The 14289-nt window shown below is 38.5% G+C and overlaps 2 protein-coding genes across 7 annotated transcripts in view; one reads left to right on the forward strand and one right to left on the reverse strand.

Annotated features, from left to right (window-relative positions):
• Nucleotides 1–4438, reverse strand: part of Smyd4 (SET and MYND domain containing 4) — a 40036-nt gene extending 35598 nt beyond the window's left edge. For 3 of the 6 annotated variants that reach the window (XM_076869394.1, XM_076869390.1, XM_076869395.1), the window contains exons 1-2: nucleotides 4058–4384; nucleotides 2928–3073 (exon numbers count right to left, since the gene is read on the reverse strand). In XM_076869394.1, the coding sequence (XP_076725509.1) occupies nucleotides 2928–3061 (134 nt within the window). In that variant the 5' untranslated portion in view covers nucleotides 3062–3073; nucleotides 4058–4384. The other 3 variants (XM_076869392.1, XM_076869393.1, XM_076869391.1) reach the window with 3 other exon arrangements.
• Nucleotides 4439–4560: 122 nt separating this feature from the next.
• The window catches only part of Rpa1 (replication protein A1), a 54733-nt gene continuing 45004 nt past the window's right edge, over nucleotides 4561–14289 (forward strand). The window contains exons 1-4 of the mRNA XM_076870208.1: nucleotides 4561–4678; nucleotides 9800–9850; nucleotides 11309–11387; nucleotides 12036–12144. Coding sequence (XP_076726323.1) covers nucleotides 4646–4678; nucleotides 9800–9850; nucleotides 11309–11387; nucleotides 12036–12144 — 272 coding nt within the window. The 5' untranslated portion in view covers nucleotides 4561–4645. The remainder of the gene's footprint in view (nucleotides 4679–9799; nucleotides 9851–11308; nucleotides 11388–12035; nucleotides 12145–14289) is intronic.

A 14289-nucleotide genomic window follows, 5' to 3' on the forward strand; every position in this document is an offset into this window, starting at 1 on the left:
TTAAATTTTTTTTTTTAGTTGTAGGTGGACACAATATCTCAGCCTTCTATTTTCTTAAATATATTAATTATAATTATTTTAAATTCCTGCTTACAAACTCCTATATGTGGACATGAGTTGGTCTGTTTCTAATATTTATTTATTTTTCTTCTGATTAATTATTGGTCACTTTTGTGTACATTTGCACATATAGGTTTTTTGTTTTGTTTTTTGGGATACTGGAGACTGAACCCAGAGGTGCTCTACCACTGAGCTATCCCCCAGTTCTTTTTATTTTTTGAGATAGAGTCTTTTGGCTTCCGTTTCCTCCAGGACAGTTCCTCTGCTAGGGTCCAGCCTGATCCTTGGCCTGAAATTATCCCAGGAAAGAAAATGCTAAAAAATGATTACCTAGGAAGAAGTTGTCCCTCTCTGCAATTTTAGTCCCTCTAGCTCTTATTGCTATCTTATGTCTTTAAAAACATTTATTAAATAAAAGATTTTTAATTGCATTGAGAGTGTTACCTTCTGTGATCTATTATATCCTATCCAGAAGCAAAAGTACATATGCCAAAGAAACATAGCATTCACAGTACTACAATAGATAAGATTTGAGAATGATGTGGGATGTGAGGGAAAGGGAAAGATTAGACATGATTCCTAGGTATATATAGTGCAATTCATTAAGAGATTACATAAGATGATATGACATAGCATGGGGGAAGATCATGAGTTCAGTGTTTAATATGGAATGACTCTTAGGTTTCTTGTTGAATATAATGAATGAAAACAAGCTAATGCAATTCACTAAGATAGGAATCACTGAAAGGGAATATAATTTTGAGGGTGGGATCCTGAGTTTGGTTTTGAATACATTAGATTTTAAGTATCTTTTTTGGGGGGTGGGGTACTTGTAATTGAACTCAGGGGCACCTGACCACTGAGCCACATCCCCAGCCCTATTTTGTATTTTATTTAGAAATAGGTTCTCACTGAGTTGCTTGGTGCCTTGCTTTTGCTGAGGCTGGCTTTGAACTTGTGATCCTCCTGTCTCAGCCTCCCAAGCCACTGGGATTACAGGCGTGCGGCACCGTACCCAGCTGAATTTTAAGTATCTTTGAGACTTTCAAGTAGTCAGCTGGATTCAGATATCTGAGTCTCAGAACAGAGGTAAGGGCTAGAGATAATGATTTTAAAGGTGATCAGTATACAGGAGATAACTGAAGTCATAGGTGTGAATGTGACCACCTCAGTTGAGAATACAGTAAACAGGAAAGAAAACCCATGCTGGAGTCTTAAGGAATTCAATATAAACAACCAGGAAATCTCTTCTTTAATTTATATTGCTGTCAATTCTCATTGATTATTATATTTTGCTGTGAATAAACTGTATTGGGACAGCTATCTATTTTCCAAAGTTTTACCAGCAGTTTTCTATTTTTGGAAATTCTGCAAAGGAAATCCACAGATCCTGTAGAGCTTTAGATATTATTTTTCAAACTATAGGTCATGACTCAGTGGGTCATGAAATTGATTCAGTGGGTCCTGATTAGCATTTTTAAAATGAGATAAGTAGAAGGGAAAATATCAAAGTGTATCATATGCAATAAGTATCTATACCTTCTTGCTTGGTGAACTTATCCAGATTCACGGCTCTTAAAGCCATGTTCAACATTAATATTTGTGTGTGTGTGTGTGTGTGTGTGTGTATACACTGAAGACAGGGCATTCACTAAGCCTATCCCCAGTCCTTTTTTTTTTTTTTTTTTAATATTTTTAGAGACATAGTCTCACTGAGTTGTTTAGGGCCTTGCTAAGTTGCTAAGGCTAGCTTTGAACTCGTGCTCCTCCAACCTCAGCTTCCTGAGCTGCTGGGATTAAAGGCGTGCACCAGCGCACTTGGCTCAACTTTCATATTTGTATCTCTACCCCAGGCCTCTCTCCTAAACTCCACATTCAGATATCACCAATTGCAAATGTATTCTGTAAAACGAGCAAACAAAACAAAACAAAACATTCTTAGCTGAGGGAGTCTACTAGATATCTAAAACTCCAATATGAAGCCCTCGTCTTTCTTCCTGAAACAGCCACCTCTGTAGCCTTCTCTAGTGATGACACTGTTATTCTTCTACTTCCAGAGAGTTGCTTTTTACATTCTCTAACACATTACATTCCACATGTCAGGAAAGCTATTAAATCTATACCTCAGAATCCAGTTGCTTCTCCCCTCTGCCACTCTGGCCCAAGTTATCATCATCTTGTCTCTCACCTGGGTTAATACAACTGCCCTCCAGTCCTCTCTGCTCCGACCCTTGCTACTCTCAACACAGCAGTCAGAGTATTCCTTTAAAACAATGGTCAGCAAACTTATTTGGTATAGGCCAGAGAGTAAATATTTAGGCTTTGTGAGCCAAGAGACAAAACCAAAGCTCTTACAAAAGTACTTACATAACAAAAATAAATTTCCCAAACCTTTTTATTGACAAAATTCAAAATACAATTATAATAGATAACAATTTTTTTATAATTCAGGTCTACTATTGCAAAAACTGAAATTTTCTTTTTTTAAAATGGGCACCATTTTGCTTAGTGTACAAAGCCTGTGTTCCTTATCATCAAATCAATTGCAACTGTTTATCTGTAAAAACCATTACTAGTTGTGGGCTACACAAAACAGTAAGTGGGATGGAGTTACCTTTTGGGCTGTAATTTTGCTAATCTCTGCTTTAAAATATAATCAGATCATGTTACTCTTCTCCCAAAACTCACATCAATTAGTTTTCTATGTTCAATAAATTATCACACAGCATGAACTGCTAAATTCCCTAAAATACATAAATCTGAAGTTATTTAACCTTTCCATCAAAGAAATATTACTTCACAGCAAATGACAAAAGAGAACATTTCTCAGATTGAAACTTCCCTGGTTAAAGCTTCCATTCACTTACTGAAGAAGAGAAGAGGAGTGAAGAAAGATATCACTCAAAGTCTTTGCTTTGGAAATGGTGACCTGAACAGACTTCGGGAGTAAAGTCCACTTCTGAAATAGGTATGATTTCCATTCATCCACAGGCAGATCCATTCTATTTCAGGTCTGTAAAGTGAGTAATAAATTAAGAATTCAGAGTTCTACAAATGCATAATTCTAGAAAATCAAGATTTCTTCCAAGCAAATGTAAAGCAACAAAATCGATCCTTATGGTCTTCTACTGTAATTGTTCATATGCTGAAGAAGGATCAATATTTTGTCATGGCAATCCACTCAACAAACTCAGTCCGAAACATTTATCAAAAGCCTACTTTGTTCCAGGAATTATGGTAGGTAGTGGTTATACAAAGACAATCAGATTACAGTAGATAGCTACCATCCCAGTCCTTCTTTATTTCCATCTTCCCTAGTTGCCCAAGTTACTCCAGATTTTCTTTTCCACTCACACTAGCAACTGTTAAGTTAAATATTTCTCTCCATAAATCAGTTTTCTGCTTCAATCTCCAGATTATTCTTTCCATCAAAGCTCTCACCATCATGTGTGTGTGTGTGTGTGTGTGTGTCTATCTGTCTGTCTCTGGCTAAATTGCCCAGGTTGGCTTTGAATCTGTGATCCTCCTGCCTCAGCCTTCCCGAATAACTGGGATCACAGGCCTATGCCACTCACAGCTCATTGGAGGATTCTTTCCAGAGTGTTATAACAGTCTCCATCCCCTCAATCTCATCCTTCCTTCCCTTTCAAATCTACTCCGCACATTGGGAGAGACCTCAGTCCTCTGTCAATTCATTCCTCCTAGCATACAGGGAAACCCAGTACAAATTCTTCATTATTTGATCTTTGGCTTACTTTCTAATTCTCCTCTTCCTCGGTATCCTATCATACTGAGCTACTCATTGTTATTACCAGGCTTGCCAGGTAATTTCCTCTCTCCAATGTTTTTGCATAGGCCATTTGTTCTTCCAGAATCCACAGTCACTTGGAGTCCACCTGGCAAATACCCACATTTACTGGATTCGGTTCAAATGGCACCTCGTCTGGGTTGCCTTCCTGATTTTCCACCTGTGATGCATCACACTGGGGGCCCATACCTTGTCTACCTTGAGTGTGGGCTCCTCTGGGTAGAAATTCCCCAAACAGACTGTGCTCACAGCTGAGGCTTCTTTACCTTCAGGGATCCCACGGTGCCAAGCTCTAGGCCTGGCACGGGAGGGAGGCCTGCAGTGGGTTGCCCAAAGAACCAGGTCACTGCTTTGACTATATTTAGAACAGTTATCAGAAAACAACTCTATTCTCTGGGCTACCCTGCGGCCCATCGGCCTTGGCGGGTACGCTTCCGAAACCCCCGCTGCGAAAAGACCTGGAAGAGGGCGCCGGCGCCTTCAGGGGCTCCCGCCAATCACTGCGCGCGCAATTTGGATCAGAGCCTCACCCCCAGGACCCGCCATCCCGCCACCTGGCCTCGGATCCAACCACGGGCCAATCACGTGGACCGCCCATCGAACCTCGACCAATGCGATGGCTGCTCGGCGCCTAGGCCCGCCCCAGCGTCGCGCACACGTCGGGGGCGGGAGTGGCGCGCACAGTTTCTCCGGCCAATCGCTGCACAGCCCGCGGGACCCCGGTAGTGAAGTTGGGGAGCCGAGGAGCGCGAGCGCGGGAGTTAGAGCCCTGGAACCATGGTTGGACCCTTGAGCGAGGGGGCCATTGCGGTGAGAAGACATCTGGAAACCGAGCCGGTGGCTTCGGGAGGCTGTAGGCCCCGGAGCTGTGGGGAGCGGAGCGGGAGGGAGCCGCAGGCTATGGGGAAGGAACCCTGGAGGGGGAGAAGTGGAGGACCTTGGGGAGGGATAGCCTAGGGTCTCTCTCTATCCTTCCTGAAAGGATTTTTTCGTTGTCTTTCAAACGGGCTTACTTTTCTAATTAAGAAAACAAAACAAACGACCCCCCCCATCATCCACCTGCGGCCACATTGTCTCCTCCTCTTCCCCCATCCACACCCAAACTTCGTAGAGTTGTTCCTTTCCCCTGTGTTTCATTTCCGTACCTCCCACTAGCCCTCTCCAATCAGACAGTCCTCTGATCACTATAGAAAACTGGTGAAAGTTACCCGTCCAAGTCGCCAAGTTCGACAGCCACTTTTCAAATTTCAACTTAGATGAATACTCAGAATTGTTTGGGCCTGTTGATCCGTGCTGCCTTTTGCTAACACTGTCGTCTTCTGGGTTCTGTGGCTCAGCTAGTTTTTCCCATCGTATTTGTAGGCCTCTTTTTGTAAATTTCTGTTCACTCCAGATTCCCTCTAGGCCCTCTTCTCCCTGGGCAATTTCATTGCCATCTAGATGTCAGTCACACTAATTTCTTTGTGCCAGCCACCTTTACTCTAAAAGAGGAGCTTCTGTAGTCTGTTTGCCTTCTTGATTCTCAAAGCCATCTCAAATTCAGCAAATGCATTACATAAGGGGTCCCTAAGTCGCGACCTCTTGATGATGTACTTGCCTCAGCGAATGATACCTTTAGAAAGTTATGCTAGCAGGAAATGGAGGAGTCATTCTTCCTACATTCTTCATCACTCTGGTTGCCCAGGCAATTACGAAGTGAAGTGTATTTTATCTCCATATAGATCTTTTAAGCCCATTGACTTTTCTCCACCCACACTAGCACCATCATTTCTTGCCCTGGCTGCTCTCACTTGGCATACCGTGCTCCCACCATTTCCATCTAGCCTGTATACTATCTACCTTTGCCTTCTCTCAGTGCCCTGATCATTCTTTTTCTTCTGCCTGGATTGTTCTTGACTCCTACCTCACTAGCTAACATAATGTTCAAATTCAGATCAATTACTGTTTCAGGAAAGTCTTCATTTGACTTTCCTTACTAAACAAATAATTTTTTTTTTTTTTGGTACCAGGGATTGAACCAGGGGCTTAACCACTGAGCTACATCCCCAGCATTTTTTAAAAAATTTTTATTATTAGTTATTGATGGACCTTTATTTATTTATTTGTTATATGTGGTGCTGAGAATCGAACCCAGTGCCTCACACATGCTAGGCAAGCACTCTACCACTGAGCCACAATGCCAGTCCCCAACTCTCATCCCCAGCCTTTTTTTTTTTTAATTTTTTTTTTTAGTTATACATTGACACAATATCTTTATTTTTGTTTATTTATTTTTATGTGGTGCTGAGGATAGAAGAACCCAGGGTCTCTCACGTGCGAGGCGAGCGCTCTACCACTGAGCCACAACCCTAGCCCATCCCCAGCGTTTTTAATTTTGAGATAGTCTTCTTGAGTCGCTAAGGGCCTTGCTAAATTGCTGAGGCTGGCTTTGAACTTACAATCCTACTGCTTCAGCTTCCTGTGCCACTGAGATTACAGGCATGCACCACCACAGCTGGCTTAAATGTCTTTACTTTGAGACCTTAATTTCTCTTTATTTGCTTATTAGATGTGTGACTTTGGGCTACATACTAACCTCTTTTCCTTTCCTGTAAAACAAGGGAAATGATACCTGTTACTTGTAAGGTTAGTGGGAGGATTAAGTGCGTTATTACTTTCTTTGTGTGTGTGGTGCTAGGGATTGAACCCAGAGTCTTGTGCATGCAAGGCAAGCACTCTGTCAACTGAACTATATCCCCAGCCCGTGTTATTACATTTTAAAGTGCTTAGCCAGCTGCCTGATACATGGTAAACTGCTGAGGCTTTACCAAAAGCTTTACCAAACTTGCGAACTTCCTGCCTCAGCCTCTAGTTGCTGGGATTACAGGTGGTGCCTGATATAGTAAATGTTTAGTGTATATTTCCTATTATAAATAATTATATATATTTACATTTTTGTTTATTTAGTTAATATAACTTTCTGTGCCCTCCAAGAGTCAAGTGATTATTTGAATAAATTGGAATTTTTAAGTGCTGAAGCCTGGGAAGTGATCACAAATGGTAGTCCTCATTTAATTTATAGCTATTCCCTTGAGACTTTAAGACAAATTGGGAAAGACAAAGTGGTACTTCACTTTCACGATTTTTTGGACCGGGTACTGGGGATTGAACCCAGGTTGCTCTCCCAATGAGCTACATTCCCAGCCCTTTTTATTTTTTATTTTGAGACAGAGTTGAGAGTCTTGCTAAATCGCTCAGGCTGACCTTAAACTTGCCATCCTTCTGCCTAACCTCCCAAGTTTCTATGATTACAGGCCTGCACTACTGTGCGTTGCCCAATGTTTGACTTTTGCCAGGGGGCGGGGGGGGGGGGCGGGTACCGGGAATTGAACTCAGGGGCACTCAACCTCTGAGCCATATCCCCAGCCCTATTTTGTATTTTCTTTAGAGGCAGGGTCTCACTGAGTTGCTTAGCACCTTGCTTTTGCTGAGGCTACTTTGAACTTGTGATCCTCCTGCCTCAGCCTCCCAAGCCGCTGGGATTACAGGCATGCACCACTATGGCCCAGTGTTTGACTTTTAATTTGTCTTTTTATGTTTAAATTTTGTTTCTTGTGGACAGCAATAGTTCATTCTGACAATTTCTGCCATTTAGTTGGAATACTCAAACCACTTACACCTAATATAATTATATATTTAGGTTTTAAAATTTTTGTGTTGCTACTTGTTTTCTATTTGGTTTGTTTTTTTTTTTGTTTGTTTGTTTTTAGGTTTCCTGACTTTTGGATTATTTATATATTTTATTTCTTGATTCATATTTATCTCTATTGATGATTAGCTGTATTCTTTACTCTTGGACTGTGTATTTTCTTAGTCAGCTGGGGCTACTATATTAAAAATACCATAGCCCTGATGGCTTAAACAGACACTAATTTTTTTTTTCATTTCTGGAGACTGGGAGTCCAAGATCAAGGTACCAGTAGGTTTGATTCTTGGTTAGAGCCCACTTCTTGGATTTTAGACTGCTGTCATCTTGCTATATGTTCATGTGATGTCTGTGCTTTTGCAGGGAGAGAGCACTGGTCTCTTATCCCATCGCGGGAGGGTTGTTCCATGTTTATGACCTCATTTAAAACTAGTTGCTTCCCGGTGGCTTTACCTAATGCAATCATATTGGAGAATAGGGTTTCAACATATCAATTTGGGAAGTCACAAACATTCAATCCAGGGGCTGGGGTTGTGGCTCATAGTAGAGCATGCGCCTAGCATGTGTGAGGTCCTGGGTTCAATCCTCAGCACCACATATAAGTAAATAAATGAAATAAAGGTATTGTGTCCAACTACAACTAAAAAATAAAAATATTTAAAAAACAAACATTCAATCCATAATTTTGTTAGAACCCTCTTTTTTTTTTTCCCCTAGAATTTCTTTTGTAGTTGGAAATGGACAGGTACCTTTATTTTATTTGTTTATTTTTAAGTGGTGCTGAGGATCTAACTCAGTTCCTCACTCGTGCTAGCCAAGTGCTCTGCCACTGAGTTATAGCCCCAGCCCTAGAATCATCTTTAGACTCTTAAAAATCATTGAGGCCCACTGGGAGTTTGTGGGTTTTATTTTTTTAATTTTTTTTGGTTTATATTTGTAATATTTATAATTTGAAATTATAACCAAGATGTTTAAAAATGTTTACTTATTTAAAATAATAGTACAGTCATCCATTAACACAAGTAACATTTAGTGAAAAACATTTCAAAACAAAAATAGTGAAAAAGTGGTATGTTTTACATTTTTGTACACCTCATTAATCTGGCGCTTGGTAAAAAACATGATATGTAGGTTTTCATATCCACTTCTGCATTGTCTAGTTTGGTTTGAATTATATGAAGGAAATATGGCCTCACACAAGATAATGTAATTGAAAAAGGGAGGGGTGTTTTAATATCCTTTTATGGCCCTTTCTTTCTTTTTTTTCTCTCTCTCCCTCTTTCTCTCTCTCTTTCTTTCTCTCTCTCTCTCTCTCTCTCTTTTTTTTTTTTTGGGTGATGCTGGAGATTGAACCCAGCTGCTCTACTACTGAGCTATATCCAGGCTGGCCTCAAACTTTGAATCCTCCACAACCTCTGGAGTAGCTGACATTACAGGGATGTGTTACCACACTGAACTCCCTGTGTGTGTGTGTGTGTGTGTGTGTGTGTGTGTGTGTTTAGTTGCAGATAGACACAATACCTTTATTTTTTATGTGGTGCTGAGGATCAAACCCAGTACCTCACACATGCTAGGTAAGTGCTCTACCTCTGAGCCACAACCCCAGCCTCCCCCCCCCTTTGTGTTATTTTTAACATGTATTAGTCATTTGGGAAATATTAGCTCATTACATTATGCAGATCTTCCAAATGTTGATGTATTTCACTATATCAAAAACTCAAATTCATTAACATTACCAGTGATTTCATGAGAAAAGTATTGTGAAGCTTTAAAGTTGATAGTAGTGAATGTAAATATTCAAAAGTTCTGATTTTTACAAGGAAATACTTTTACTTTTGGCAACAGATACTATTTGTTGTTTTCTTTGAAAACAGGCATTCCTGTGATTTGTTCAGAGTGATAAATTAGATTTTTCAAATGACTGACTGACTTTTTTTTTTTTTTTTGGTACTGGTGATTAAACTCAGAAGCACTTTACCATTGAGTCACATCCCCAACCCTTTTTATTTTGTATTTTGAGATAGAGTCTCAATAAGTTGCTTGTGGTCTCACTAAATTGCTGAGATTGGCCTTGAACTTGAAAATCTTCCTGACTCAATTTTGCTGGGATTACAGGCATGTACCACCATGCCCTACATATTCCTACAACAATATTATGTGTAGTTTATTCCATATACTGTAAAAAATATGTTGGTTTTTAATGATGATTTGAGTGCGTATCTTACAATCTGTTTTTACTCTTTCAGGCCATAATGCAACAGGGAGATACATCCATAAAACCTATTCTCCAGGTCATTGTAAGTACCTCTGTATGTAATTTTATTTCCCTTTAAAGCTATTATATAGTCTTTTGCCATTTGTTCCAATAAGGTCTTTGAGAAATTTTTTCCAATTCAGGATGTTGAATTTTTTTTTTTTTTTTAATTTTTGTGTGGATTCTACCAGACTGTTAAAACTGGAGCCTTGTTTTCTTTTCTTTTCTTTCTTTTTTTTTTTTTAAGAGAGAGAGAGAGAGAATTTTATTTATTTTTTACTTATCGGCGGACACAACATCTTTGTTTGTATGTGGTGCTGAGGATTGAACCCGGGCCGCACGCATGCCAGGCGAGCGCGCTACCGCTTGAGCCACATCCCCAGCCCCGGATGTTGAATTTTTTAAAAAATATTTTTATTTGCAGATGGACATGATACCTTTATTTCACTTATTTTTATGTAGTGCTGAGGATTGATCCCAGTGCCTCACACATGCTAGGCAGGTGCTCTACCACTGAACCACAATCCCAGCCCAGGATGTTGAACATTTTTTAGACTCATGTTAAATATGTTTGATGAAGAACATACAGATTTGTCCACTTCAGGAAATTCTTTCCATCACTGCAAAAAAAAAAAAGTAGGCCAGTCCACATCATACCTGGGAAAGGAATCAGGCCTTTTTTTTTTTTTTTTTTTTTTTTAAATTATGTGAGCTAAAGTTAAACCTTTGGGGGGTTCAGATTTAATGCTTTGTGTCTATGTTCTTTTCCATGGTTGGTCGATGACTGTAATGCATTAGTACAATTCTTATTTGTCACTTTGCTTTTAGACTTATCTTGTTTAAATCTGCCTTATGTGTAACCTGCAGAGAGATACCTAAAATGAACTTCAAGTTCAAGTAAATGTATCAGCTCTGCCCCATATCATTAGGTGCATTTATTGCATGTGTCTTTCTGCTTCCATCTCCATCCCAATTGTAAGCCCCTGCAATTCAAGGATTTTTTAAATTTTTATTTATTATTTTTAGCATGTTTCCTATATATTATCTTGTATAAAATAGGTACCTTGTTTTTTTAAATTATTATTACTTTGGGGATGATTTTCAGCCAAATTTTAGTTAGGGAAGAGGGAACACAGAAGTATTGGTCTGTATTGTGTTTGAGGAGAGAGGTTGGTGGGAAAATCTAATCCAGTTTTTCCTTTGTTTAGGTTTAAGTGGTAAAAGAATGAGAATCTTATCTTCTTCTTCTTCTTCTTCTTTTTAAATATTTTTAGTTGAAGATAGATACAATACTTTTATTTTATTTGTTTATTTTTATGTGGTGCTAAGGATTGAACCCAGTGCTTCACATGTGCTAGACAAGCACTCTACCACTGAGCCACAAGCCCAGCCCCTCATTTTATGTTGAACTAATGGCAAACCCACTGTCTACCACTAAGGTTTACTTATCTTTGGGGATTGGGCGGCAAATCTGGCTAATGAATCAAGTTTTCTGTCCTAGAACATCCGTCCCATCACAACAGGGAATAGTCCACCGCGCTATCGACTGCTTATGAGTGATGGATTGAACACTCTGTCATGTGAGTATGATATATAAATCTAAGAATTTGTATTTAAATAATAAAAGTACAAGTAGTACTTAGATTTCAATATTTTAGCACCTTCCTGAAGTCAGCATTTGCTTGACTGTGCACTTTATTCAGAATTGCAGCTCTTGGAGAGTGTTCTAACAATAGACTGGATGTAGTGGAAAGCTGCCACTTGGCTTAATTAATTTTCACTAACTGGTGCTCTACGTTTTCTTTGATTAATTTCCCTAAGGATGATATTGACATTTAGTGACTGTGATGGGTTAGCTGTCCTATACTTGCATTTTTGGGGATTTTATTTCCGTGTAGGAAGCTTTAAAAGGAAGACAGGAAAGAATTTTCAGAATAAGGGCTTGCTATCTCTAGTCACAATGTGAAAGACCTAGAAAAGACTTTTTTAGTTTTTGTCAAGAAACCTAAATAATGAAAATAATTAATTTTGGCCCTTTAAGAAATATATACATTTAAGAATAGCAGCAGATGTTGAACACATAGTTGATTATACTGTTTTTGAGTAGGCAGAATCTGATTAGTCCTTGAATAGGACCATATTTAAGTCATTCTTTTTCTTTGTAATTAGCTTTCAGATTCTTAAGACTAAATTGTTTTAGAGGCTAAAGTAATCTTTGTGCTTTTCAGCTTTTATGTTGGCAACACAGTTGAACCCTCTTGTTGAGGAAGAACGGTTGTCCAGTAATTGTATTTGCCAAATTAACCGATTTATTGTTAACACTCTGAAAGATGGAAGGTATGTGTTATGTTTTCTGTTTTATTTTATTATAGAATGGAGTTTGAACAGAGAATTTTATTAGATGCCAAAATTCAATTAGGAATTTTTTAAAGGCAGTAATGAGTTTGAGCTCAGGTGTCTAAAACGTGGTATCAAGAGAAATATGGCAACAAATCGGAAATCTCAGAGCAGATCAAAGCAGAATGCATAACTACAATTTTTTCTAATTTCGTTTTCTTTCTTTTTTTTTTTTTTTTTTTTGATACTGGGCTTTGAACCCAGAGATTCTGTACCACTGAGCTATACCCCCAGCTCTCTATATTTATTTGTTTAGATTTTGAGACAGGGTCTTGCTGAGTTTCCCAGGCTGGCTTCAAACTTTGTGATCCTCCTCCCTTAACCTCATGGGTTGATGGGATTAAAAGTTTGTGCCACTGCACCAGACCTCATTTCTAATTTCTTCCTTGTTTTTAGTATCTTTTAATGAAGAGAAGAAGTCACTTACTACAACAAAAAGACATATTTTTTGTTCCTTTTTTTAATACCTTTATTTTATTTATTTAAAAGCTGTTTCTTTTTTTAATACCTTTATTTTATTTATTTATTTTTATGTGGTGCTGAGGATCGAACCTAGGGCCTCGAATGTGCTAGGTAAGCGCTTTACTGTTGAGCCTCAGCCCCAGCCCTAATGATGTCCCTTTTTTTTTTTGAGTCTTTTTTTTTTTTTTAATTTTATTTATTTTTGTGCTAGTATTGAACTTTACCATGAGCAACATCCCTAGCCTTTTGCATTTTTAAAAAAATTTTGACACAGGGTCTTGCTAAGCTGCTGAGGCTGGGTTTGAAACTTGTGCTTCTCCTGCCTCAGCCTCCCAAGTAGATGTTATATGCTAGAAGTACAGTGGGGAACAAAACTTAATCCTTTTACTAAATGATTCATTTTACAGGGGAGGTGCTTTATATTCTATTTTCCTGTCTAGTTTTTCAATTACAAGATGTAACCAAAACACATGAGATGCAAAGATGACAAGCATTCCCATATGACTAAGGATATATCAATGTATGTTAAATTATCTGTATATTTCCAAGCAGCTTTTCAATTTATTTCTGTTAGGTGTATCTTTATCCTTGTATTTGTTTTTTTTCTTTTTGGGGGGTACTAGGGATTTAATCCAGGGGTGCTTAACCACTGAGCCACATCCCAATCCCTCTACTTTTTTATTTTTTATTTTGACAGGGTCTCGCTAAGTTGCTTAGGGCCTTGCTAAGTTGCTGAGGCTGGCCTCAAACTTGTGATCCTCCTGCCTCAGCCTACTGAGTCGATAGGATTATATAGGTTGTGCCACCACACCCAGCTTATCCTTCTTTTAACTTTTAACTTTCTGTTGTAAATTTTGAATGACTTTTATAAATCGCATATAGGTATAAAATTCAACTTGAGATTTAATTGGTGTTGATTCTTTTTTTCTAATTTTATATTTCTGTATTTTGTTTGTTTGTTTTTTTGTTTTAATTTTTCTCTCTTCCTGTCTGGGATTGACTGAGTTTCCTCCTTTTCCCCTACTGGTTTGTAAGCTTTATATTCTATTTCTGCTTTCCTGGGTAATTCTTAAATTAAAAAAAAGATCTATATTTGAGTGAACATAGGTTCTAAAGCATGTCATATTTTTATGTGTTTTTACCATGGTTAAAAAGAAAAAAAGTCTTAAAACTTTGTTTGGATTGAAGGTTCAACTTTGTTTTTTATTTCCTCCAGTTAACTTTATTCTCTCCTAGAGTCAGCACCTATTGAGGGTTGCTTATATTTTGTTAGCTCATCTTTGCCTCTTTAGCCACACTCCTTCCTTTTTGGTTCAATTTTTCTTTCTTTTTGTTTTGTTTTAATTGCTGAGGATTGAATCCTAGGGTCTTCTATTACCCTAGGATGCTTTATTACAGAACTATATCCCCAACCTTTGTTTTGTTTTGTTTTTGAGACAGGATCTCATTAAGTTGCCAAGGCTGGCCTCCAACTTGCAATCTTCCTGTTTCTGCCTCTCTAATCACTAGGATTACAGATGTGTGCCACTATGCTGGACTTGGTCAATATCTTTTTCTTTCTTTCTTTGTAGTTGTTGATGGACAGAATGCCTTTATTTTATTGGTTTATTTTTATATAGTGCT

Source organism: Callospermophilus lateralis, chromosome 11, assembly GCF_048772815.1.
Source record: "Callospermophilus lateralis isolate mCalLat2 chromosome 11, mCalLat2.hap1, whole genome shotgun sequence".
Classification (NCBI taxonomy): Eukaryota; Metazoa; Chordata; class Mammalia; order Rodentia; family Sciuridae; genus Callospermophilus; species Callospermophilus lateralis.